The 27818-nt window shown below is 49.0% G+C and overlaps 1 protein-coding gene across 1 annotated transcript in view; it reads right to left on the minus strand.

Moving 5' to 3' along the window:
• GALNT14 (polypeptide N-acetylgalactosaminyltransferase 14) overlaps nucleotides 1–27818 on the minus strand; it is a 90638-nt gene that overhangs the window by 55322 nt on the left and 7498 nt on the right. Inside the window, exon 2 of the mRNA XM_014877477.2 lies at nucleotides 2246–2415. Within this exon, the coding sequence (XP_014732963.2) occupies nucleotides 2246–2415 (170 nt within the window). The remainder of the gene's footprint in view (nucleotides 1–2245; nucleotides 2416–27818) is intronic.

A 27818-nucleotide genomic window follows, 5' to 3' on the forward strand; every position in this document is an offset into this window, starting at 1 on the left:
TGCTTACCAATGGCAATGAGCTGAAATGATGGATGAGACCCTCTCTAAAGCCTCCTAAACACTCACATAAGCTGGGCAGAAGTCCCTTGGCATAGTGGTAGCCCTCAGTGTGAGGTCCTGAATTGCTCCAAAGTCAGCTGGAGTAGAATTGAGGCCCAACTTTCTGGGTTTGCTCTGAGCAGCTTAATCCCAGTTTTCCATTGAAACCAAGCCTCTAAACACAGCTTCCAGTAGGACACGCAGCATGAGCACTGTGGGTGTCCTTTCTTCCACAACAGCCTGGTCCACACAAGCCTGCTCTGCCTTTCACAGGAGGGCATCTAATCAACCCCGTGCTGGATTATATATATTCTTACACAGCCATCAGCAATTCCTCCCTGCTCTGAGAGCAGGCCATGCTTATCCATGCTTTCCCATACATTTCTGCTGCACAATTCAAGACCAGCTTCCAGGTTGCATGGCAGAGCCCGAGAATCACCTGCAGCAGCTCCCGGGACATCTGTGGTGTAAGGAAGGATTATTTTTCCAGAGAGGGCTCAGGTCTGCACTTTCCTCTCTCCCTTAGCCACCAATCCCAGATCCTTCTCCCTCCTCCATCCTCCCCATCAGCGCCTCCCTCCCCCAGATCTGCCAGCAGCTCCATTTCCTCCGTGGCCACTCTAATGCTTGGCTAATGGTGCATCATCCGCAGCGTTCTTCAGGCATATTCAATAAATCAGAATCCAATTACCGGGTTAAGGAAATTGGAAATAAATTAAATTAGCCCCAGCCCCTCCCACGTGCTGTGCCCTCACTTCCTCCTTAATGAGAACTTTTCTTTCACAGGAGCACTCAGTGCCACATCTGCCTGCCCAGGAACAAGGTGGCTGCCACTGCACAGTGATGGTAGGCAAGGGGCAACTGAGTCAATCTTCCCTTTTAATAGGGCAGATGGTTAATATCCCTGGCATTAATTCTCTCCAGGAATAGCACATTCACTCTCTGCTCAGCTATAACAGGCGTCCGTCAGGGCTGACAGCTCCTCTCCGGAGAAAGGAGCATCTGGTCCTTACAACAGAAAGAAGCTAAATAAATAAATAAGCACATTGCTTGCTACAGGGCTGGGGAACTGGTGCTGTTTCAGCATTTCAGCCTAAGTGCTGTATTTGAACTGGAATAGAATAAATTCAGAGTTGGGTCAGATGCCAGGAGTGGAGTCACTCTGATCTGGGAGCATGGTGCAGCAGGGCAGCACGGTGCCATGGCTGGGTCCAGCACAGAGCTCTCACCAGAGCAGGATTTACCCAAAAGGGCTCCCAGGACAAGGCAGCAGAGACAGCTGCTGCCAGCAAGTTGGGACATAATGTCAGGCACAGCTCCACGGAAAGAGCTTGCCCCAGCAGTGGGCTGGTGACCGACAGCAGGGGCCAGGAATATGCTGCGTCCCCAGATGACAAGGAGGAAAACTGCATTGAGGGGAACTGGGAGCTTTTCCTTCAACACCAGGACATCCTTGCATCACCTCATCCAGCAAACTAACAATGAATCCCACTGACCTTCAGCAGGAAGGGCAGCTCTTCCCCAGTGAGTTTGGAAAGACAAGCAGAGGGAGACTACAGCTGAGACCTCAGCAAGTAAGGGTGCACCAAAACACCCACCCCACCCTTCTCACACTGACAAGGGAGTGCAGCTCCACCTACAAGGCAACTGCTGCTGCACTCCTCCCTGCCTTACTCAAGAGCTCCTTTGGGCACCAAAAGATATTTTTGACCTCAGTGGTGCTGGAGCAGTTAGTAACCCAAGAAGTTCCTACCATTCTCTCTTCCTCACTCAGCAATTACCCCTTATTCCCCACTGCTCTCTCTGCAGGGCAATTTCAGCTCTCAACAGTTATCCCCCTTGCATCACCTCATTGCATTGTCTGAAGAGCAAGAGTTCCCAACACAAGTGAGGACTTTGCCCATCACTGAGACTTGCTCTTGTAAACCCATTACTTTTCCAAAGAGAAAATAAAGGCCTTTCCTTCCTTTCCCTATGGTCCTGGAATAATTTATACAGTTTCAATTAACAGGTTTAAGACTTCCAGACATGCCAAGAAATCAAGCAAAGGGAAAGACACAATCCCAGAAACACAACCCAGGCAGACCCAGCCCCAAAAGCACCCACTGACAGCCCAAAACCACAGCCCTGAAAGGGGAACAGGACTGTGCCCCCATGTCATGAAGTTTTGTGAGGAGGATCAGGAGGAGCCAGGGGGAGGCAGAACCTGTGATGGCGGGTGTCGCGGACAGCGCGGTCACTGGGGATCCTCTCGCTCTCCCGCTGGTTAAAGGCATGGAGCCGGTACGGGTCCTCGCCGCCCTTCCACCTCCGGGCACTCAGGTACCTCCGCTCTTCAAACTCATCCCAAAGGTCGTCCCAGTCCGCGTTCGATTCCTGCGCGCACAAAGTCAGCCCCGTTAGAGACAGCAGAGACCAGAGGACGCCTGAGCCCGCTCCAGAGCTCCTCCCAAGCCCCTGCAGCTGGGGCAAGCATTGCAAGGGCAGGCTAACGAGGAGTCCCAAGAGGTCTTCAGCGTTTATTTTTCGTCCTTAGGTCCTGAAACAATATGTCAAAGAGAGCCTGCCAATTTGAATTAAAATGATCGATTTGAAACCAAATTCAGGTCTCTGGTGGATCCCCCTCTCAAGCAGCACTGTCTCAAGAAAACATAGGAGCACAAACGTTTTGTAAGGGTTTTAATTTCTCTCCACCCAAAAAACAAAGGTGTTTCACATCACATGACCTTTGCCTCTGTAACCTTTCAGGTAGGAAAGGAGTAATCCCACATTTCCACAGCCACATTCCAGTGCCAGCTCCAGCAACATGACCGTGGAAGAAGGGGGCCATCACGCTCCCAGCCCAATTTCAGTCCATATTTGCCACCACATATCTCCCACTGAGGACTTCAGCCCTACCACAGTGAGAAGAGCAGGGAAGCACGTCCCTGTGTGGTCCCTCCCACTCCAGAAGGATGGAAGAGCTGCATATCGGGGTTACCCAGCAGCTTAAACAACCTTCAGGGGTTTTAAGCATTTCTTGGTGGCTCGGTGCTGTCAGGGTTTAAGCATCCCTGAGCAGCAGAAGCTGTCGGGGGTTTAAGCATCCTTTGGCAGCGTCGGAGGCAGCCAGCACAAAACAGCACCGATAAGATCTCATCGCTACAGCAGCACAACCTCTTTGATCCCAGCCTACCTGTAACACTGAGAGATGCAAACATTTACAGACATCTCAGCCCTAAAGAAAATTGTGATCTTATCCAATAATTGATCTTTTCTTCTGCTTTTCTTTTTTTTCCCCCCCTCCTCGGTTCACACCATCTCAAAGCCAATTTTGCCTGCTAATAGCACAAAATGAAGCTTTTGAAAAGGGCGATTTTTATCCCATAATTGATTTTACTCGCATCTGGCAGTGCATTTTTTTGTAGTCACAGGAAGGGGAGGAGGGACTGGCTCCTGCAAGTGAACCACCACAGGAGCAAGCCAGGCACCTCCAGCCACAGGATGCCCCACATTGCTCCGGGTTACAGCGACATGAGCACTCCCAAAGAGCCGAAAAATTCCAGGGATGCAGGGCTTTCCAGATCGAGGGTTGTATTCATCCTCTCCATGGCCTTCTCAGGTCCTCCTCCAACACCCACCCCAGTGCAAGACGATCAGAAGGAACCCCTGAGTCACCAGCCATACTGAGAGGAAGTTACTGAGGACTGGAATAAAGTTATTCAAGGCTGGGAGAAAGTTATGAAACCAGTAAGGTCCCCGCAGGAGTTTTACAAGGAGGACGCACATAGCCCAGCCGTGGACGTTTGGGAGGGCCGACGTGCACAGGGTGATAAATGTTGTTTATGTTGGTTTTTTTCTAAGGCATCTTGCAAAACATGATTTAGCACCGCAGTAAAAGATCAGGGAAAAGTGAGGCGATTGCATCGCAGAGCTACCGACAGCCTGATGTTTATAAGATTTCACGATGACCCCAGGAGGCCTGGAGCTGCTGAAACAACCACCCGAGCTGCAGTCCCTAAATTTTAATGCTGTGAAGAAAAATAAAAGTTGGTTTTATCAAACTTAGTAAGAAGAGAAATGGCTTTCAAAAGTGGCCACACAGCACTTAAGGCTGTAAGATGTGTGTGTGTATATGTTGTTTTGGGTTTTGTGATGTCAGTTATACCCAATAGCCTTGGATCAGCTATAAGGGTGCAGCTGGGCAAGAATCTGATGGCTCAGGTGGGAAGGCTGGTGGGTTCTCTCAAGAAAACTGGGGCTTCTGCACCTGCTGCAAGGGCAGCAATGCTCTGGCCAGGCAGCAGAAGAAGGGTTTGGCACACAGGGTCTGCCAGGGTCTGGGATGGCATTTTTCCAGCATCCATCTAACTCCACTAATGTCCTGTTAGCAGGGGTGGGGTCCCAGCAGTAAATGGATACATGGGCAAACACCAGTGTCTTACCCCACAGTATTCATCTCTCATCCTGCTCTGGATATACCTTGCATTCCAGGGCTGCACTCACGGTTCACTCTGCAGTCACTAATATTCCTGTGCAATCTCCACCTGAAAAGACACCAGCCCACCTTGATTCACCCAGGTTCTCCTTTTTCAGCTGAGGAAAGCTATCAGTGGGATGGATACTAAACATTGGGTAATCAAATACACACCTGAGATAACAGTAACTAGATGCCAGAGATTAAAGAATTATTTTAATCCCTATCTGGCTGCAAAACAAGACCAGGGATTGGGCTCACTTTCTCAACCAGAGTAGATACTGGGGGTTGGTCATTTGCTTTTGATCTACATCACCTGTCCAAATCTTCTGGGAGTTCTTTCCATCCCAAGCCTCCCTAAAAGGGTAATCGAAATTGGAGCAGAAGTCTCAGCTCAGACACAGGTGCACACTGACCTCTGCAAAACATGCCTGCTCAAAGCAGAAGAGGAATTCATGAAAAGCTCCCAGCTGTGCAAGCAGGAGGAGGCAGGAGACCTCACGAACCTGCACACAGGGATTCACCTGTTTCTCACCTGCACCTGATCCAAGACAGGGAATGAGAGTTAAGGCATCAGGAGAAATCCCCTTTGGTCACCCAGGGACAGCACATTGGTTGCAGGTTACCAGATAAGGTCTTCATTATAATATTTCCACAATGTATTATCACCTCTTCCTCACACCAGAATTCTGTCTTGGGAGTTATTTAACTGATGTGCAGAAATCTAAATTTAATTTATTACAATCTAACTCACTTTAGAGGCCAAATTAACCCTGCACTAGAAAAGGATCAAGTCAATACTCCACTTGCCTTTCTATTTATCTTCTACAGGACTCATCTCTCCAAGATTTCTATTCATTTTCTCTCACGTACTAGTAATAAATTTTCTTTTTTTTTTCTCGGAATTAGGTAATTCCTCTTTCAACACTGCAGTTTAATGACTGGTATTAATTATAGGAAACACAGTCAATGCTTAAAAGCGTTCGAGAGACTCAATGAGCCTGAAGGAAAGACAAGAAAAATGTATCCAAGGGGTGGCTGTCTGCTCTTGGCAAACAAGTGTTGCCTCTTCCAACACCACACTGGCAGGTCTCCAGGGGTGGTCAACAAGAGAGACACCCACAAAAAGACAGGAGCAAAACTTAGCGTGGAGAGAAGCTTCCATCTCACACCAGCACCCAGCCAAGAGCAGGGCTCACCAAGAGCTTTCTCTGCCATTTCAGTAAAGCACCCCCAAAAAGAGACCCATTAAAGATACCTCCTCCAAAACCACTCATCACCCTCATTGGCTTAGGGCACAGAGCCCAAAGCAAGCAGAGAGGCAGCTTTTCACTGTAACTGTACATTAAAGATTAAAAGCCTCTCAGTGCAAAGATGTACTTCGTCATCTGCCTCTTAAATCACAGCTCAGGAACAAAACAAAACAAAACAAAAAAATACCAAAGAAACAAAGAAGGGAAAAAATAATATTTAAGGAAAAAAAAGGAGTGGTGCTGCAGGGGGAAAATGGGTCATTAGCAGTAAAACTACAATTTTCTGGCAACTGCTAATGCCTTGTTTATGTGGATTTCCGCGAATATGACATTTTAACGGCATAATAATTGTGTGATTACAGTACAGCAGGGATCGCTGGAGCGGGAAGGAGGAACAAGCAGCCCAGCCAGCTGCTGCTGCGGCATCCCCCGGCAGGCAGCCCCCAGTGCCCCTCCTGGCACGGCAGGGAGGCCAGGCCAGGCTGGACTCTGGGCAGGGAATGGCCAGCTGTGGCAGCACTTTGGCCACCCAGAGGCAGCCCAGCACTGAAAGGGCATGTGAGGTGAAAAGCCTCCCAAGAGGAGCCAGCAGTGACTGGGGACAGGCACGTCACTCCGGTCCCCAGGGCCAGCCTCCAGCTGCCCAACAAGACAGGGAGTGGGCAATGCCAGCCAAAGGGAGATTTCTTAACAGAGAGAACTTAAGCCTTTGCTAAAATAAAAGCCATTTTCCTTTTGGGGCTGCTGAGTTCTGCCTTCAGACCAGAGTGAATCAGACCAGTGCCATGAGCATCCTTTCAGGAGGCAGCAAACCCAAGCTAGCCCAGGGGGCTGGCCGAGCTGACAGGGTTTTCCAGGGAACTCATTTGGCCAGAAAAAGGGTTTTGCTTGTGCAGGTACAAGGATGACCCCAAAAGAGTCTGGCAGCAGCCAAATGTGCCTCTACCTCGATTCCCCTCAAACCCAACTTTCCCTGGAAAATCTCATCCCTTCGTAATATCTGACTGAGCACTTGTCACTGAGCCCATTCCTGGGACTCAGGCATTAAAAAAAAGGAGGGGAGGTCGAAATAAAAAATTACATCAGCCTATCAAAAGCTCCAATAAACACGTAAAAGCTCTGGAAACTCAGGTGCCATGCAGCACGCTGCTGCCTGGACATTCTTTGTCACTCCTCTGCCAGTGAGGACATCTTTTTGCTCAGCAGGCTCAGGGGCACTGGAGGCAGAGGGCAATCTTTCAGCAGGAATTGCAACCAGGCATTACACAAATGAGATTTAAAAGTCTCACTGAAGCGCAGGGCCCCTGCAAACAGGAGGTTCAATTATAGAGCTGCTGCTGGCCCAGGCGCTAATGCCATCTGAAAGGATTATAATACTTCAAACAGGATAGGGCTCATCCCTCCTCGTCCCCTGGTGCCAGCACATGCACTTAAGAGGGTCAGCAGCAACAGAGGGAAAAGAAGTGGGACAGTGTCAGACTGCCTTTGTCCTCATCCTTGAATAACCCAGATGGAGCACTGAGGTATGAGATCCTTCAGTCAAGTTTTGGTGGAGTTTTCTCCAGCCCAGTGCCTTGGCTTAGCCCTGAGTGAGCAGTGCTGTGCATCCCGATGGCCTCAGCCCCAGGATACAAGGGGGAGACAGGCAGCACCGTGGCCAGTCTTTGACCCATCCAAAGAGGATGTGGTGGTGCCAAAAACAGGCTGTGGCTCTTTGGAAAACAGGTTCTGTACTTATCCTGCATCACATCCTCCAGCACATCAGGTACCATTCAGCGCCAAAGCCGTACCAACCCTGGAAGGCACCTCCTTCCTCTTACTCTCCCAAATTGCACAATTCCTAAGCCAATCAAGCACTTAAATACAAACTTAAGTGACTCCAGGCATTTGTAGGAACGACAGAAACCCCTGTTTAAATGCTTGAAGTTAAGTACTTGCTGAAGTGCTTCACTGGCTCAGTGCCCCTGCTTTGTGCTGACACAAACCACACACTGGGAATGGAGGTAGCTCTGGGCCCCGGCCATGATCTGCCCTAATTAGTTTTCTGACCCAGGGAGATTTTAGCTCCAGTTCATTTATTTGAGGGCTGTGAAACTCCTCTTCCTCCTGCACTGGTACCTGGGCACAACATGCATGAGCACCTTGGTGGCAGCTCTTCTGAGACCCCATGGGGACACATACCAGATCCAGGATCCCACCCCACTCCAAGGAGGACCAGCACCTCCCCCTGCTTGGAGGTGATTTTTTTGTCTCTCAAGGAAAAGCTTCAGATTTGAGTCTGCTCTGATCCCACTTTGGGGGAAGAAAGAACAAAACAATAGAAAAATCAAATAAAATATTAATACAGATACCTAATTAAAGCAAAGCACTTTTCCAGCAAAGCCTCCCCTGCAGCTGAGGTCCCTGGAGAAGCTTTGAGCATTCACCATTAAGCTTCTCATTGCCACTGACCCTTTCCTGCTCATGCACATCCACAGGCATCCTGCTCCATCTTCAAAGGACGGAGCACCTCCTCCTCCTCCTCTGCTGGCTCGGCAGGGAGCACGAGTCCCTGAGGACCTTTCAGTGTCCCACTTTCTCACTTGGCCCTGAGGCCAAGACCACACTGTCCCCACCTTTCCTGCCCTTGCTGCTCACCACCCCCCCAACATCTGCTCCTGCATGGGCAGAGCCTGGATCTCTCCTGTGGTGTGTACACACATTTATGCAATTAAGGCACCTACTTCTTCAGGCAACAGGAGTGACAAAGGCTGCAAAGGGGCCATGGAAGAAGATGTGACCTTCAAGAACTGGAAGAAGACTTGACCCTCACAAAGTACAGCTGCAACTTCAGACTGGATGGAAATATCCCCCTCGAGGCATTGGAGAAGGCTCTTCAGCATTGTCCTCTTATCGTCCCTACACTCTTACTGGCATCAGCTCAGGTTCTTGGCCACTGAGTCAGTGCAAGCAGCTGACCCAGGGCTAAGGAATCTGGGCCACCATTAAGTCAATCACAGATAGAACCAGCAATTTGTGCATCTTCTTGTCTGTATCTGTGGTAAACAATATACACGGTCTGAAACACCCTCCAGAGGCTTAAATCTGCCGAAGTCTCCAGCCAAATACAACAGCATGAAAAGCCACTGGAGAATTACTGATGCTTTTTCCAGTAAGGGCACCAAAGCTTTAATTTTAAAATGGATGGCCAGGGCAGACACCAAAATGGGGAATTTATTTGCAAATCAGGAGTAGGGGACTCCGAGCTGCACAGAGGGAAAGATGACAGATTCATTGCTTTGATGAAAAGCCAAATTTTGTTTCAAGGGCTTCCCTTAGGAGAAAACAAGTCAGCTCAGAGTTCACACCACACTTATCAGCAAGCAACTGCTGCACTGGCAGCGGTGCCAGGTTAAAATATATCCACATCCCCCGCAGGGAGCTGGAGCCAGAGCTCCATATGTGGACAATGCTCCTATCCACTGGCTGTAGCACCAGGCCACCATCGTGCCTCTACAGAGGGACAGAAAATGCTTCTAGCAGTCAGCATCACATGCCCCAGTCAGATCCCAGGAATTCCCATAGTGACCCCCACTATGTCCAACATAGTGAAGAACCTCCTGCCTCTGTAATGATGGAAAGGAATGCAGGATCCAGGCCACTGACCTCTAGAAACAACATCCAGCAACAAAATTCCTTGCATTTCCACCTAGAAAGATGCTCTTTCATCTTGGACCCCCAAATCAGATGTGTACATAAGAGTCTCACTACATAAAGAACACAGATCTTAACTCTTTAAAATTATAAATTAGCCCATAGGATAGCCTGACACATGGAGACAAATCCTGTATAATTAAAAGAGAAAGGAAGCCGATTATATCCTCCTGGAGAGTACTGCTGCCTGCTTCTGTTTTATTTATACATTACAGTGTATAATGAGCTGAATATTTAGGAGGTCAGCACAAACCAAGCTGCTGACTGGACAAAAGAGAAGACCCAGCTCTGTCTGTGCTGGGAGTCAAGCAGAAGGATGGAGAGGAATCTCCCACAGCTCCCTGGGATGCTGCAGGACTTCTCAGTTTAACTGCTTGTGCTTGGGCTGCATCAGTCTCAAGTTTCCATCCAAAATGGTCTTCTGGGTTTTCCCACAGCCCCTAGAAAAGGATGAGCAATGCCAGTCCAAGTCCACTGGCACCTGCAAACCCTTCTAATGGGTTTACAAACGGTAATTCTGGATGGCAAGTCAGACAAAATACGTTTTAAGAGTCTCTGGTTCCACTGAGATTTTTATTAAAAAAAAAAAAAACAACAAAGTAAGTGGAAAACATCTGGACTGGCAGCAGCCCCACAATGAGTTGAGCACCAATTCCCAAGCCAGCTGCTCAGAACTGGGAACAGTCCCCCACCAGTACTCCCACTGCCACTCCCAGCAGCAGTGGGACACCCACAGCTCCCCTGGGCTCTCTCCATCATCCTCCACCTGCTAATTCCCAAAAATGCCTTTGCCCCCTGCCAGAGAGAGGGGATCCCCTCAGCAACCTTCTCCGGGCTCACCAGGGTGCCAGGAGATGCCAAAGAGCATCTTTGGGGCCATGGTGCCACATTAACTGGTGCACCACAGGCAGCCCCTCCCCAGTCTACTGCCATCACTCAGTGCCATCCTCTGCTGGCTGCATGGCCGTGCATGGGGGAGTGCAAGAGCTGCTCCCCAAAGGTCGTCAGCAATTACAAAGGGCACTAGTTGAGAAAGAAATTAAGGCAACATTCCAGGTTCAACACATTCCCAGGATCACCAGAGGTCAAATATATTGAGAAGAGCCCAGAGCCATGGTGGGTAAATAAAGTGGCAAAGGGAGTTTCTACATGGACAGACAGTGTTTTGTTTTCCTTTCAGGACAGACATGAGCTGCTTCCCAGCCATGAAGGTCGAACCAGCCTACCCAGGCTTCAGCAGGAGCAGCAGATGATTTACTACTTAGGAGTCCATAGCTGTACTCAGTCTCCAGCTGAGCTTTGCTCCTCCTCCTGCGTAACAGCCAAAACTCCTACCAAACCACGGAGCTTGAGCATCTCAGAGGTCAAGGAAGGTCTTCCCCTTCCCCCTGGAGCTGTGGTTCCCACATGCCAGAGGACAGACCAGGACAGGGCACATCAGGGGAAAGGGAAAAGGGAACAGGGAGAGAAGAATAAAGGAGCCAGCCAGCCGGAACCCTGCTCTGAACGTCCTGCTTTGAACTCAGCCCTTTAAAAATCAGGAGGTTAATCCCAACCACTCCTCCCAAGAAGGAAGGGATCGTGCTGTTAATATAGTCAGCATCCTCGACCCAACATGGCCTTTACACAGCAGCAAAGCCAGGGGTAATCCATCTGGTAATTGCTTCCATGAGGATCTTTACACAGCTTTAGAAACTAATGCTACTATCCTTCCCTGAGCAGCCACCCTTCCAAGCCAGGCAGCAACAAGGGGTGACAGTAACAGCATCATATGAATGTGAAGTGTCTCCAAAGGAAGGAAAGGTTATAAAAAACACATATATTATAAAAATACGCATTAAAGGAAAATAAAATAATTGCAAGCACACAGGACAGTTACAAGCATGGCTTTACTGCCTTTAAGAAGCCACCAGCCTCGCACTTACCCCTCCCTCTGGTAGCTAACTGCTTTAGGGAGCAGAGATGGACCAAGACAGCACCAAGGCACAACCTGCTCCAAGGAAGGAGCTCAGCAAGGACAAGAAATGCTGTCAGACCGAACTCCCCACTTCTGCACTAGATTTCCCGTCATGGAAAAGCCCTGGACTCCCTCCAGCCATTCCTCAGCTTCCCTGCTCCTACAATTAAGTCACAAGGCTCCCACTGGGCGGGAGCATGGCCTGTGCTGAGCAGCTCCAGTACGAGGGCTTTTTTTCCCTTTTCCCACCTCTCACCCTTAGCAGAGCGGGAAGAGCAGAGGAAAACCCTTCTTGGTGACTAACAGAGCCCTCACAGAGAGCCCTCCTGCCACATGCCCGCTGGGCAGTGATGTGCTCCAGCCTAGCCCAGTCCAAACCATACTAAGCAGCTATCATAGCAGCAGTGGAGAAATTCCTGGTCACAGCACAACTTCTTCAATAGATTTAAAAGTATCACCAGGAAACATGAGAGCTGCCCTAACTCACATGATGTAGGAGGATGCAGGATGCAGAGACAGTAGAGGCTGTGGGGTACTGACCTATGGGGCAAACTCTCAGAGCTCAGCTGGATCTCAGGACCTGCCAGTGCCCGCCTGTCAGACACCATCCCCCTGTCAAAAAGCACTGGTGACCCATGTCCTGACCTCAACACACACATCTTGCAGAAGAAGGTGTTTCTGTAGCCCAGAGCGGGTCCTCAACACACAGGCACAGGGAGATGAAGCTCAGGTCACAGCAATGGTGCTCCAGGGTGTGTGTACTACTCAGATGTACCAGCCCATCTTCTCCCCAACTCCCCTCAAGGAGAAACTAGATATAAAACATTTGTGACAGCAAGACCAGATCTAAACCTTTGATCCTTAGGTACCTACTGCTGGTAGTGTCTGCAAGATCCTGGGCCTGGGCACACCATGACTGACAGCGCTGGAGATACAGGAGTATAATTTAGAGCATATGTGTCATCCCAGCCTTCCTCTATCTCAGTTCAGTAATAGAAATAAAAAAATCAGTGCTGCCTAGTGAGAAATGCAGCCTAGCATTTCTCAGGTTTGGCAAGTTTGAAAATAATCAAGCCTGCTGGAGAAGGACTGTGGGTCCCGGCCAGCCATGAGCACAGGTGCTGCAGGAGCCTTGGGTTGGTGCAGAATTGGCTGGGGAGGGGGAAAAACAGAAGCAGGACATGACTGGCATGGCCTGGCCAGACAGATCACAGGCAGATCTCCAGGCTCTGGTCATCCTCCAGCAGCACAGCCCTGCTGCTTGCACGGGAAAACCCTGAGCAGAGCCACGTCTGGGCACAGAAGCCGCAGCATGGACATCAGAAAAACCAAACCCACGCTAAGTCTCCTGATGCAGCAAACTCAAAACACATCCAAGAGGATGGGGATCTGGATGGAAACCAGGAACCAGCACTGAGCTTTGCTGTTATTATCATCGAAAAAAAAAAATCTGCATTTGGCACTGATTCTCTCTCTCACATACAAACATGCATTTCACTGTAATAAGGAAAAGAGCATTTTTGGAGTCCTCAGTCACAAAAACACAGTCTTGGTGGGCAGCTCCTGCTTGGGCTTGGACCAGTCCCCTTGTCTGATGCAGGAAGAGATTTCCTCCACCAGGCACTATAGCTCATGGCATGCACCTGTTAAGCTCCACAATTCCACTCACTTTGGAGGCAGCAAGACCTACCATACATCTCAGTCTCTCAAACCCCCAAACCTCATCCCCTTCCATGCAGACACCGGGGCAGTCCTGTAGATGACATTTTGTCACAAGATGAATGTGGGCAAGCAGAGCAATCACAATACAAGCCAGCAGCAAAGCTCAAATCCAGGCAGAAATAAACTGCCCTAAATCTCTCGGGTCTCCGTGCTTTGGCAGCATCAGGCTTGGGCGGTGGCAATGGTTGTGGGCACAGTGCAGCTTCTTGCAGCACGGCTGGGTGGCAAGACAACACATGCTCCACTTACTGGTCTAGGCAGCACAGAGGTGTCACCACACAAGGCTTGTCCACCCAACTACCAGGAACAAGTTGATAGCAACACCTCCAGGACCCCCAAACCCAAAGAGCCAGCTCTGGAACAGCCCCATGCTCACTTCCACAGAGAGCATCTCATGCTGGGTGGACACATCAGCTTGACCAGGAGCTCTGCAGTATCTGCTGAAGGGAAAGCTCCCTGCCCTCAGAAAGCCAGGGGAGAAGAGGGGAATCCCCCATGTGACACAAGTAGTGGAGAGCAGAGGCTGGATCCACATTTAGGCAGCCCCATTGCAGATCTGGGCCACATCCCAACCCACAAGCCTTTGATCTCTCTTGTTCCAGCAGCAACAGCTCCCCTTGCCTGCAGAGCTGCATTAAGGATTAGGTGGGATCAGACATGGGATAATACAAATGAGGTTGTGTTTGCTGCTGGCAGTAGCTGCAAGGAAATGAGGAGCCAGTCTTTCCAGCCAGAGGAAAACAAGATATTGTCAAACTCTGGCCAGGCAGGCGAGGAAAGGAGGGATATGGCTGAGACCAGGCTAATGCAGCCCACAGGTTTGGATATACAGTGCCTGATGGGCCACAGCTACAGGGAAAGGGAACCTCCTTGCTGAGGAGCCATGTCTCCAGCTGGGCTTCCTGGTAGAAACCAGGGGAGTAGAAACCGCAAAGGAGCTCATGCCACTGGAGGGAAGTGTCTCACACCACCCCTGCTGGGCCTGTGTAATCAAAGATCAAACACAACCTTCTGTTGTCTGGATGGTCCTGAAAGCACAAGGCAAGCCCTAAATTGGTGATGCTGCTTCTCTTAATGTTAGGCATCCACTGGGCTTGTTTTTTCTCATAGATCTTTTTCCATCCTTACCCTCTCCTACAGACTCCAGCAGCTCTTCTCTTCCAGCTCCAGGCCTGTCTCTATCTCCCCTTGCTACCCCAACCCTTGGCACCAGTCACAGTATCTTCAGACGTAAGGGAGAAGATGCTTGGGGGTACATTCAGGCTTTGAGAGGCATGCTGGAGCAAGCAAAAGCCACAACATCTCAGGGAAGTGCAGAAACTGTGGATAGAAAAGATGTGCCGAGCAGCAGACATGCTACTCCATGACGTTTCCCAAAAACACAGAAGCCAGTGTAGAGGTCCTACCAGCTGGGTTTAAGGAATCTCAACCAGCACTGGTCCTGATGTCTGTAAAAAAAACCCACCTGACGGCTTTTATGTTTGATTTACTGTTGTAAAGGCACCTTCAGAGCACATGCTCCAACTGAGAGCTTTCATAATCTTTATACCTTCGCTAGAGCCCGAAGGAGAAAAAACTCTCATGAGATGTGAAGAGCTCTGGACACAGCACCACAGGCTCCCAGCTCTGAGCTGGATGATCTGCCCCTGGCTCATGCATGGCCCTGGGAAAGGCAGGGACACAGAGCCCCAGCAGCAAGGTTTGCCACTGCCCCAGCAAGCCCGCACACAGATGGTGACAGGACTGGTCCCTGTGCAGCCAGCAGCATATGCTGCTGCTGCTGCTGCCCACATCAAGGCAGACGCCTGGAGAGATGCACCAGAAATAACCGGTTACACAAGCCAAGACTTTTCATCTATGCAGTCAAAGAGAGTTTTAATCCTGAACTACTGGGTACAGCTCAGCATCTGAATTCATCCCCCTTTTTTTACAGCAAAAGGAACATCTCAAGGGCAACAAAATGGACCTAAAAAAAGTGCTGAGAAAAAAGAAGGCCAGTGGGACGTACCGGTGGCTAGAGACAGCCAGGCTGGTGAACATCTGTATGGCAGAGAGTTTCTGCTCCTGGTCTGCCAGCAACCTTTATGTCTGCTTTAACACGGGGCAATAATGCTCACTTAAGAGTCTCATGCTGAATTAATCATTGCAAAGTGCTCTACGGTTCAGCCAGGAGAGATAGGAAGGCAGCACTATGCACAATCATAGCTGTACTCAGCAAGACTAATGGTCTGTGCTGTGCTCTGGCCCCAGGAAGCACTGCTTTAAGCTCCTGAGCAGGATGCACAGCAGCCCCAGCAGGATTGCAGCCTCCTCCCTGTCCTAGACAGGCATCAGAAACATCTGCCCAGCTGCCTGCACTGGTAGGGGGCTCAGCTGGACCCCCCAGATCTAAAACTGCTGAGCTGAGGAAGGTGGTGTTCAGAAGAGCAATCGAAAAGGAAGATCTCATTTAACACCTGTCCAGACCTTTTTCCCATGCATCCTGACCAGTCACTGCTGAACCCAGCCAGGCTTTCAGCACCCAGAAAATGCAGTTGTATGGGGCTCCACAAGCAGCTTGCAACCCAGCACACTGAACCTGCCCCTGCCAGCTTTCTTTGTCGATCCCACATTTTGTCCAGGAAGAGATGGGAGCTATTTCCTATCCATCGATTGTCTGCCATTAATGACTTTCCAGATCTGCAGCAAGAGCCCACTCTCCATCCCAGGCTAAGCAGCCCAAGACTACTTCTTGCAGACACCTTGTGTCCCCCCTCTGCACCATTTCCACCTCTTCAAGATGGAAGAGCAAAAAGCAGCAAAAGCCTTATTATTCTAAAATATGAATCCAGGCTGCTAAAAGACACCAGGATCCTGGTACACCAGGACAAGATGGTTTTCCCTCCATAGGGCATTTGGCAAGGCTCTGCTATTTCACATGTCACAGCTGAGCTCCAGCAGGCTCACTGTGGCTTATCCCTCACTCCTGCCCAGCTTCAGCAATGCCAAACAGGAATGGGCAGCCAGCACTACTGAGACAGGGCTCAGCTGCCAGCACCAGGCTAAGCCCACCAACCCTTTATTTCCCAAGTGGTGAAGATGAGGAATAAAACTAAAATTCTTTGTTTTATTTTGATTTAACATTTTATCTGTACTGGAAGCAGCAGGGAAAACACATAGGAAATGTAGAGCAAGTAACCACTCCATAGCAGAAGCAGCCAGAAGAAACACTAGGGCATCTAGGGCAAGTTCTGAGAAGCTCATTTTAAAATGTTCCCTCCGCCAACACAGATAAATATTTGAGGAAAAAAAAAAAAAAAACAACCCATGAAAATTCAGTTGACTCATGAAGAGCAAGCACGTTAAATATAGAAAATAAATTAAATAATTAAAGGGCAAAAGAAATGGGATTTTAGCTCTGCTTTAAGCACAACTTTCATTACAGCCTTACCCAAGGAGCTGCTTTTCACCATCAGACTGGGTGAAGTAAGTGGCAAAGCGAGCTTTTGCCATGCTTCTAGGCCACATTCCCAGGCCTCCCATTGGGGAGCACTGAACAGCAACGTGCAGGGTGTGTTGCTCTGTACCCCTAGGGCTCAACACAGCCTCACCCAGGCCTCCTCGTCCTTTCTCCATGTCCTGATAGGACAGCTAAAGCATGGAACAGTGACTGCTTGCCCCACAGGGAGCCTGAAATTCTCCATGGGATGTAAACCCTCTGGGAATGTGCTATAAGCTGTTAGCCCAGATGCTGGGCTATCCCAGAGCTGCAGATGTATGTGGCAGCTCTTTGGGTACAGTCCAATTCAAGCTTTAAAAAAAAAAAAAAAATTAATTTAAAAATCCAGCTCCAGCTAGTCTCAGAAGCCTTGGGACAGGATGAAATTTAGGCTACAGATGTTACAGCCAAATCCTATTATTGCCAGGAGCCCAGCCCTGCAATTTAAAGGTGCCCTGGCACAAACCCACACCAAACATGGCTCCCATAATCTGCTGCACTCAGAAATTACACACGTCAAAAAGGGCAAGCTCAAAGCATCTGCAGCACTTTTGGGAGCTCAGAGCTGAGCTGGCTCACCACGAGTTTCACCAGCCCCCAGGCAGAGCAGCCAAGCCCCACACTCACTCCACCAGGGAAGCCCAAGGCTGCCCAAGGAGGAAAGAGCCACATGCTCTTCCAACCCTAGAAACCATTCCCCAACACTGAGGCAGAAAAAGGCAAGGCTGTGCTGGCAGGTGCCTGCCATGGGAAGGGGAACAGCAGGGATTTGGGGCACCAGTGTCCATCCCCACAGGTCTCTACTTCCACAGCCCACAAGATACAGTGGACAAAAGATGTGAGCAGCAGCCTAAACAGCCAGGGAGAAGATAAGCTCAGGGTCAGGCTATTTTATTAACGTAAAAAAACCTTCTTTTCTGACCCTCAAAAAGGTTCTTTTCTCTTTCTGAAGTGACATTCTCCAAGAATCCACTGCAACAACAGCATCAACACAGGAGTGACCTGGTCAGCCCACAGAGGTAAAACAGGAGAAACAAGTCTGAAACACATTTTTGTGTCTGTGATCAGATGGCAGAGAACCAGCAGCATCAACTCCCTAAATAGCACATGGCATCTGAGGCTACACCACTGATCTTGGCAACAACCCCTTCCCTCTCAGCTACAGAAAACCTATATATAGGAAAATACACATATGGATATATACATATATGACTTTCACATTACTTTGCCTTTTCTAAACAGTCCAGTAAGGCATCATAGATTTGCTTTGCCCAAGCAGGAGACTGGCATGGCCATGGCTAAGCAATGTTCCCCACTTGCTGTGCCACACTCAAAGTGTCAGCCTTTTGCTTTCCCTGCCTCGCTTCAATGTGTGCGGCTCAGTTTTGGTTTTAATTGCAAAGTCCCCACATTCTGCAAACCAAATGCAGCTGGAATTGAAATCAAGGAGTAAAACCATCCACCAACAAAAATCAAAGCATCACACCACCAAAAATCAAGTGGGATGCACAAAGTAAGGAGCTTATAAAGGGAGGGGGAGAAAGGAAATTACACAGATGTACATAGCATGTTTTCATTTGTAATAATCAGAGAGCTGGGTAATGACAGTGGAAAGTGAGCTACCCTTGGCCCAAAGAGAAGTGGCTGTTTATGAAACCATCTGGCTGTCAGCAGCTCAAACATCACGTGAAGGAAGAGTGTAAAATGGGCTGGTAGAGCCAGACTGTCAGCAGTCCTCTGGGCTGAGAGAGGATGTTCTGTCCTCTACCTGACAGAGGGGGAGGGAAAAAAATCTAGAAATTTTCTGTGTTTTGGGGAAGAGTAGTAGTCTGTGGTTTACAGTGTTGGGGGTCTTTTTCATTGTATCTAACTTGTTTATTTAAGAGGAGCATTATAAATCATTCTTTTCTCAAAAGCAGCACCATGAACAGCTAAAGGAGTTATCCCTTTTCTTTTAAGAAAGCACTGCACAAAATTGATCAAATCTATTTAATGGGCTATTGAAACAGTGTAATGCCAGCCTCTTAGGTTATCATGGCTCCTAATGATTTTACTAAGCAAAGAGCTGGAAGAGATCGACTTGGCATTCCTGGCCTCTGCCATTACATTCTGCTCAGACACATGCAGCATAGCTGAACAGCAACAGGTGGGATGATATTTAATGCCCACCTTTATATCTTGACATTGTCTGGTTTGAAATAGAGTCCTCATGCCATTTACTGGCAGTGAAACTAATAGGATTCTGTAAAAATCAATCCATAAATGCACAGACGCTAAAATGAATGGTTTCCTTTCTGTTCCATTTACGGGAGGGCTCTTTTATGGATATCTACATGCCAGTGTAAAAATTGCAGGAACAACTTTCTAAGTCTTCATTAAATTCAAGGGGACTTTCGTAGAGAAGACTGCTTTAAAAGAAACTGCTATTTCCCATGGCAGCTCATTATTACCCACAAACCCGAAAGAACTACACTGGCTTGTGAGAGCTGTCCCAGCTGCCCCACATTGCTGCTGGGCACACTGGAGCTGCAGGAGGAAAACTGAGATCAAGGTTAGGATGGGACACCAGCCCCCCTGCCCAGCACAGGTGCTATTGAACTGAAACTGTGTTGTCACATTCACCCACATGCTGAACACTGCCAGCACTGCCCAGGGCCCAAAACCCCTGCCAGGGTCTGCCCAGCCAGCACAGGGACTGCTGGCAGTGCAGGGTTTCCAGAGAGGAGAAAAATTCCTAAACTAAAAAATGCTTCCTGATAACATATTTAATGAAAGTGAATGAAACAGAGAGATGCATTTCTTTCTTGCCCTATCCACCACATTAAATGGTAGTGTTGGTTTTTGGGATTTAGGATTGGTTTGGGTTTTTTTCTGGAGGAAGCACAAAAACTGCACAACCTGTTTGTCACTCCTTAAGACACCAGTTTATCAGAACAGTCTGCAAACGGAGAGATTATTCAGATTTCTGCCTCTACATATTTCGTCCAAGACCGCTTTCCTGGAAACCTCACAGTAATTCCTGTCCCAGAAACCAGCTGGGAATGCTGAGCAAACCCCTGCACTACTCTGCACAGCTCTGCATTCCCTTCTCAGCTCCCAGGAGTGCAGGGTTTGCCTTAGGTCCCACTTTGTGGTCCCTAGCCCCACTGCTGCAGGCAGGGATGCTTCCATATGGCTTCCCCTGGCTTATGCCTTCCTGACTCTGCACCACTTGGAAAAATTACTCGGATAAAATGACTGCCAGTTCCAAGGGTTGAGAAAAGCTGGGCAGATAAGAGCCAAGCATGCACAGTCCACAAAACCACGACTCCAGTCCCTCCTGACCCATAAGCTTACTAGCTAATGGAGGAGGAGATGGGGACCCCACAGACTGGCTTCACCACTGCTGGCCAATAATGCTGACACCCTTGGTTAGTTCACTGGAATTATCTCTGGGAAAAGCTAAAAGCCAGAAAGTCACTAGTACATCACCAGATCCTTTACCAGGGATAATTCTCCATGGGGCTTACAACTATCTCAAACATAGACTGGGATAAAGGGAAAAATGTACATCCAAGCCCTTTGTACTTCTGCAATAATCCATCTTGTTTCTGTCAACTTAACATCTGCAGAAAGATGTAGCTCTGCTGGAGGAAAACCAGCTCCTAAGTGCTCCTGGTCATGACTGATCCTGAGGCACACAGCAGAAGTTCACCACATCCTCCTGGCTAACAGCCAGGCTCACAGAATTGGATTTCATCTTACCCTCTTTCACCTCCTCCTTCAGCCACTTCAGAGGCTTTTCTTCATCTCTCCTTCCTCATATTTCACTTCCAAGGGCACAGGACTACAACAGCCCTGTTTTTTTCTCCATACCCAATCTCAGAAAACGAATCATTCCTGACCCATCCAAACAGGCACCTTGCCTCCAACACAGGGCAGGAAGGTGCAGACCTCTCTGCACTGGCAGATACACCCAGCTCCCCTAGGAGTGATGCTTTGCCCCATTTTCCTGCCCTCAAAATACCATCCCGAGTCATAAGACACTTTTTTCCCCCATCTCTTTTTCCTCCTCTTACAAAAGCTGTGGCTGAGGGTGACCATTAAGGCATTGAATCCTCCTGCTGCCAGCCGTCAAATGTTTCAAGCCACAAAAGCCTGGCAGCAGTGAGGTCTACAAGGAAATTACTCTTATCTCCCTGCAAAAAACTGCCCATCATCCACTTTAATTTCTTCCAATCCAGGACCCGTTTCCAATGAGACACCCAAAACTCAGCAGCATACCCAAGGCAGGGTCTGTTCCTGAACTACCAACTGGTGTTACAACTTCATCAGTGCTCCTAATGCTTCACTTTCCCCTTCAACTCCTGGTGTCCTCTCATCCAGACTGACAATTCTCCAGTGATTTCAGCTGAATTTAGCTCATTTTTAGTTAATTTGGCTAAGATTTTGCTAAAGTTAGCTAAGTAGCTAATTTTACAAAGCGTCTGCCATTAAATCTTCCCGTGCCTCAAAGTCCCTCTCTATAAAAAGAGACTCATTATCACTGATTTGTCTCTAAATGACGGAGACTTTAAATCACTGCTACACAACATCTGGTTTGTGGCCCGTGGGGAGCTGCCAGGCTCTGTTCAGCTGGATAACAACCTACTGGTGGAGATGCCACTGACTCAGCTCCAAACTTCCTTCTACATCTCCAAAGCACAGGCCAAGGCTGAGGGACACAGTACAGGCGGCTCAAGGACCTAGAAACTGCTGAAATCAGTAGAAGGCTTAAGCCTTGGGGTCTTTCAGCCTTTCACCAGCAGGAAAGCACTTTAAAACTCAAAAAAAAAAGGAAACACAGCTAAGGCAGAAAGCAAATGAAGGGGTTGCAACCTTAAGAGCCACAAAGACATTCAAATAGTATCTCAAACCTTCCCTGCAGCTGCAGCCAGCAAGACTATAAATTGGCCTATGATTTAGCTCCATTTGGTGCCCTCTATCCAGCCCTGCAGCACGGCCCACGCTGCAGATACCAGCTTCCATCCTTATCTGCACCATCCATTAGCTGCTGTCAGCAAGTGTGGGGGGAAGGTGGGGTGCCAGCACAGCTCTGCACGCACGGGAACCCCCTCTTCCTCCCCAGCAAGTCCCCTTGCAGCACCTCCAGCCATTGCTAGAACCAAGCTGCTGTGCTGAGGGGCCTTGGCTGAGGAAGATATTTCATAGCCCATACATTGTTGAGTATGCTATTTTCTTCCCAATTTTTCCTCCTGTTTCCCCCCTCCTTTTTTTTTCTCCTCTTCTCCCCCTTGGTTCATTACATCCATCATTTATACCCACAGCACCAGCCAGCTGATTTACTGCCTCAATCAATGCAGCTCCAGCATAAAAAAGAGACACAGCAAGCTCAGCACACAACAGGGACCCAGCTGTGGGAACCTGGAAGGACAAGAGAGAGGGACAGGGAACAAAATCATCCCACAAGCAAAAGCACCAGCAGCACAACTTTCTACACTCCCTCTCAGTACAGCAAGTCTGCAAAGATAGGGCAGTGCCAGGGGAGACAAAAGATCCTGCCAGACACTCCTGGACGACAGGAGGTTTGAGGCTGAAGACTCTAAAAGAGGAAGATACTTGGGCAATTTTATTTTTTTTTTGCCCCTAACCAGGCAGCAGAGAAACCTTCTCCATCAGGATCGACTTGGAGCACTCCAACTAAGCACCTCGTTTGCTCTCCCTCTCCTAATGAACAGCGTGACAAGCTTAGAAATCAATGGGGGCTCAGCAAACCCTGAGCGCAGTTCGTGCCGGCGCCCAGCCAGGCGTCCCCGGCACCTGCTCTCCCTAACTCAAACCGACGGGCAGCGATTGCCCGACAGCTCCGCTAATGGCCACCCTGTCAGGGCTCCTCACCCACACCCCGCCAGGGCAGCCCATGGAAACAAGGCATTTGTGGAGGTGCCAGCCTTCTCCCCAGCAATACCTGAGCACAAAAGGGGGGCTGCTGCAGTGCCGCCGGGAACGGCCTTGGGGAAGTCCCCAGCATTTCCCTGCAGCTGAGGATGCTCAGCTCAGTACTTCTGTCCCAAACAACCACTAAAATTTCTAGGGCCCTGGCCCCATAAGCATAATCCAAGTCTTTATGGCTGGATGGACACTGCACATTTTGGGCCAAATAGGAAGTGTGGGGACACCTCCACGACACGCCACCTGCTTGCAATACCTGCGACTGAGCAGGAAGGCACCCAAGGAACACAGCCCTGGGGGACAGAGAGGGATGCAGAGCACACCAACAAGTGGAACAGGGTGCCAAGAATCTGCATTTGGCTCTTCTCCCTAAAATACCTGGCATACCGAAGACTGTCTGAGGCAGCTGAGGCTGCACATAAGGGACAAGGCTTTGTTGGAGAAATAGCTGGATCCCAGCACCAGACAAGGAAACACGGGAGCTTAGGCAGGGGCACAGGCATGGTGGGGAACAGACACTCTCCAAGCCCAACACCAACTGGGAGCACCCAGAAGCGATTAGGAAGCAACAGGGCTCTCTCACAACAGCCCCTAGCTTCAGCTCCAAAAGCCTCCCCACACCACAATCACAGCACCCCCTGCCACTCCCCACTCTGCTGCACCACCAAGAATGTACCAGGGTATATACACAAATAAGTATTACTCAGTTTGCTACTTCTCCTACCTATGCCTGAAAAGAGGACAAGGAGAAGAAGCATTCAAAGCACTGCTGCATCAAGCACGGGCTGCCCTGAGCCCTCCAGCTCCTTCCCCTCCCAGTGCCCATGCCCTGTTCTCTTAACCTCTCTGCAAGGGGCTCAATTCCCAATCTTGTTTCATGGCTCCAAACTGTTTCACTGTGCTTTGTTTGCTTAAAAAAATGTTGTTAAGAGACAGCAAAAAAAGAAGTGGACAAACAGGAGGGATTTAACTCTGCCTTTGCATCTCCTGGCTGGAAGGGCTTCACACACTACTCACTGCAGCATTGGCGATTTAATCATCAATGCAATGCTACCGCAAACAGCAGCAGACAGCAGAGCCGGCAGGAGTAATGCTCCTTCCAACAGTGTGAATATTAAGGGCATTTAACAGCCCTTGTAATCACACTGTGGTTCCTTGCAAGAACACAGCCAGGCAGCACGAGGGAAGGCACTGAACCATGCTGCTGGGTGATCAAACCTCCCCGTGTTCCTTACAGCACTGAAATCAGCCCTGCTTACAAAAAAGCGAGCACTGGCTTCCCCGGATGTTCTCCCCAAACCAAATCCCACGTGGCAAAAGCCTTTAAGCACACACTGGGATGAACTGGGTGACTTGAGAGCCTCCTTCAGTCAAAGCCAGCCCCTTGTGGAACTTGGGTCCCCATAACATGGAGCAAACATTAAGAGCTTAAGCAAATTAATCTCCTGTACCTCTCTGATGCACTGGGAAAGGATTACTGGGAGAGGAGAAGAAATCCTGAGCATGGCATGAGTTTAGCTGTGCCTCAGGACTTGAGACATATCATACTTTTTACGTCAAGTATTAGTTTGTTCTCAAAGGAGAAATGTCCCCAGGTTTTACACTTTGAAAGTTTTTACTCTTTCATTGGATTCGTACAATTCTGAAATGTTCCCTGTGATTTTGAGGCAGAAATAGCCAGTTATCTATGGCATCCTACTGCAATGAAACACCTGTGAAACACAGCCACTCCTGCCCTACAGACTTGAAACAGCTTCTGGAAACAAGGAAAAAAATTGCAAATTTATCTGCTTTATCTGTCAGATGCAGTAATGGCTGTTGGTTCTGCCTGAAGATGGGGAGAATATCTTGAAAGCCAAGCCTGCATTCAGACCAGAGAAATGCTGGGTCACCCAAAGCCACACACAGAGCTGGTGCCAATGCCCAAACCAAGATCAATACCAGCAGATCAGCATCAAAAATTAGTTGATCCTAGTTGATATTTACATATAGAAAATCAGAACTGTTGGGCTATTTTGGCTGAACTAACATCTGCACTGCCAGGAGCTCCCTCTCCCAGGTTATCTCAGTGCAGCCTGCGCACCAGAGGGAAGAGAATTAGCTACCTGGCCTTTCACTCACACCTTTAATTATTCAGCTTATATTGATATAAAATTAATTGAAGCAGAATAAGCTCTTCTCCTAAATACAGGTGCCCACACGCAGGAATCACTGAGATTAAAAGGTGCAAATTGCTTTATTTAATGAGCTAATTTCCAGCTATCGCATGAGCAAATCCCCGTGCTGGGCCTGCACCTGCTGCTGCACCAGCTCTGCCCCAGTGCTACGGCTCTGGGTAAACAGACGTGCAAAGCTTTGGTTACACAGCAATGACGTGCTTCACTTCTGTGAATGAAACTTCTCTTTCATTCACAGAGTCAGGATTTGCCCATGATGATGGCAGCAGGAGCTGTGCTCCCAAGGATGCAGTAAGGCACCAAGAGCAAGGAAACCCCATTTTCCAGAGCACCCCTTGTGCCTGCTGGATAAGGCCGACCACCCTCCACCTCCCAGCAGCTGGTGCCCTAAAGCACCAACACGATTTCCTGCTGTTCCCCCCATGCAAGCAGAACTTCTGCCTGCAAAGGCCAAATTGAAAGTGACTTTCGTTTGCTGACATTGCCTTCAGGAGGGAAGGTGTCCTCACCTTGCTGAATCCCGCGGTGCCTCAGGTGAAGAACAGCATCTGAACGACCTTCCCTGGCATTCAGATGTCTGCTGGAGCTCACTCTCACCTCGCAAGGAAGATTGTGTTTATATTTTATGTTTGGTTTTTGGAAATGCTGTGTTTCCTGAGTGCGCAGGTGCATCCAGGAGGTCCCTGCTGAGGAAACACATTCACGCCCAGGCACAGTAACACAGGCCCACGTCACCAGGCAACGTAACACTTCTCCCATCATTCGATCCCCTTTTTCACCACTTGCAAGTCTAATTTCAAATTTCAGATATTTCACTCTCTCACCGTTTCTAATGCTCCTGACCAAACCCTTCACACATCCCCTCTGCAAGGGGTTTCCACCCCAAAATCAGCTCCTCACATGCCCTGGCCAGCAGACATGGCTGCCAGCACACTGCTAGGCTGAGGGCACATCCCCGAGATTCGCACAGGGGTTGGTTCTTTTTTCTCTGAAGAGTCTTAAACCAGAGATCTTCCTGCAGGATGGGAGGGCAGGACAGGAGCTTCTTCACAAAGTGTTTTGCTGTACCACCGAGAGCACACCATATGCAGCCTACACATTGTACATGGTTTAACTCCGAGCACTATGTGTATATTCATCCATTTGGATCCCAGTGGCAGCAGCAGATGGCTGGGTAATGCATGTTTGAGTCTGCCTCTCTCCAAATTGCACTGTATTATGGCACCAGGAAAATGCAGCGGGCATTATGAATGTCGTGACTCCTCCCTGCTCCTCCTCCATTCAGCTCCATTCCTGTTGAAGGCAGGACCATGCTACAAGTCTCCTTCCCAGCTTGGCTCCCATACACCAGCTCCAGCAGCTCCCAGTGTCTCCACCTGGACACTGGTAAAACCACCTGCTTTCCCTCAGACCCTGAGTTTCACATTTCCTCTGGGGGAGGTCGAAGCACAAAGAGGCTGCATCCCAAATATCCCCCCCAAGGCAGATCTCAAAGGGTATCAGAGGATATTACAGGATCACAGATCCTGAATGACAGGTAAAGCAGATTGCCTAGACCCAGATGAAAAAACTTCATTTAAATATTTTTTTTTTAAATCATTGTTTTGTAAGAACTAAGCCAGCCTTTGAAAGTGAGTCTGCTCACACCTGTAACTGCTCTCTCTCATCTTTTCTCCATCTCACCTAACAACAAGCAACTAAAAATTCAACACACAAGCAAGAAAAGATGTGCTAAACTCCATCCAGCGCAGGGGGGCTGCAGCCAAGGCCCGCACCACTGAACATATTCATGTCTTATTTGCGAGCTGTGTGTCTCCATAATGGGTTATGAGGTGTGGTTGTAGCTGGCAGATGCCGACAGTGGTCCTTGAGGAGGAAATGGTGTGTGTCTAAATGCAGGCAAAGCTATTTGGAAAGCCAGGACAAAGCAGCCTTTCTCTCCTGGCATGGGCCAAATCACATCCTTTGGACTTACTCCTCCAGTAGCTTCAAAAGAAAAAGAATCATCCGTCTCAATTTTCCTGGCTCTGTGAATAATGTTTGGAGAATAGAGGGTGATTTCATAGCTCATTTGTTTTTGTGCCACATGAACCCTGCTCTCCTCATATCACTTTCCAATCAGGTTTATTGCTGATGTTTCCACAAGAAAACCAAAGAGGGAAAGGCTAAGACCCTCAGTCTCACTTGAGATTCAGGGGAAAAACAAAAGTTTAAAAAAAAAAAAAAAAGGAAAAAAATAAAGGAGAATCTCTCTTTCCCTTGTCTTTCAGTCTGATCTGAAAATGAACCTGTTTTGCTTCTGAATCAATTCTCTCCTGGCACTGCACTTCCTGCAGTACTTTCTGAGATGAGATGCAATCATTAGCTCACTTGCTCCTCCAAATAAAATCACAAAGCCGGAGCCTGAGCTGCTTTGCAGTAAATCATCATTAATTCCTGCCTATGTGTGGCAAGACAGGGTTTGGCAGGGGACACAAGCCCTGCCACACCCTCCCAGCGCCACCACCCATCTGTGCACCTGCTGTCTGGGGACAGTCCCCCATCCAGCATGCCATCTTGTCCCCTCGTGGAGAAGTGACACTGGCACATTGTCCCTTATTCGAACACCTCTCCAACAACCCACAAAGGACCACCACACCTCTCACTCCCTCAAGCTGCAGGAAGGGTTAACCAAGACTCATGAGGGACTTCCAAACAGCGGGATTGAGGCAAACTATTAGTATGACTAATGCTGCCTCCTTGAAGAAAGGGGTGAACTCCTGCTAAACCTCTCACCACTGACCATTTTAACCAAAGGCACATGTTGAGGACAAGAAATCTTCCTCCTGCTCCTCCCAGCAACTCTGCACCACTGGCACCCAGAGCCCCAGCCACTCCCAGGACACCCAGTGCCTATCCCACAGCGGGAGGCTTTCCAAGTACCCTATAGACTGATCCAGCCTGACCTAGAACTCTGCTTCCCACCCCAGCAGAAGCTCTATGGGAAAACCTATACCTGGGCAGCCTCACTTCCCTAGATCCTCTGGAAATACATACGAAGAGTGGAGCAATACTGATTTAGAGGAGCAGAAGATGGGACTCAAGATCTCCTCCTTGGTTTACTCTTCCTGTA

This window comes from Sturnus vulgaris, chromosome 3, assembly GCF_052056855.1.
Source record: "Sturnus vulgaris isolate bStuVul1 chromosome 3, bStuVul1.hap1, whole genome shotgun sequence".
Taxonomy (NCBI): domain Eukaryota; kingdom Metazoa; phylum Chordata; class Aves; order Passeriformes; family Sturnidae; genus Sturnus; species Sturnus vulgaris.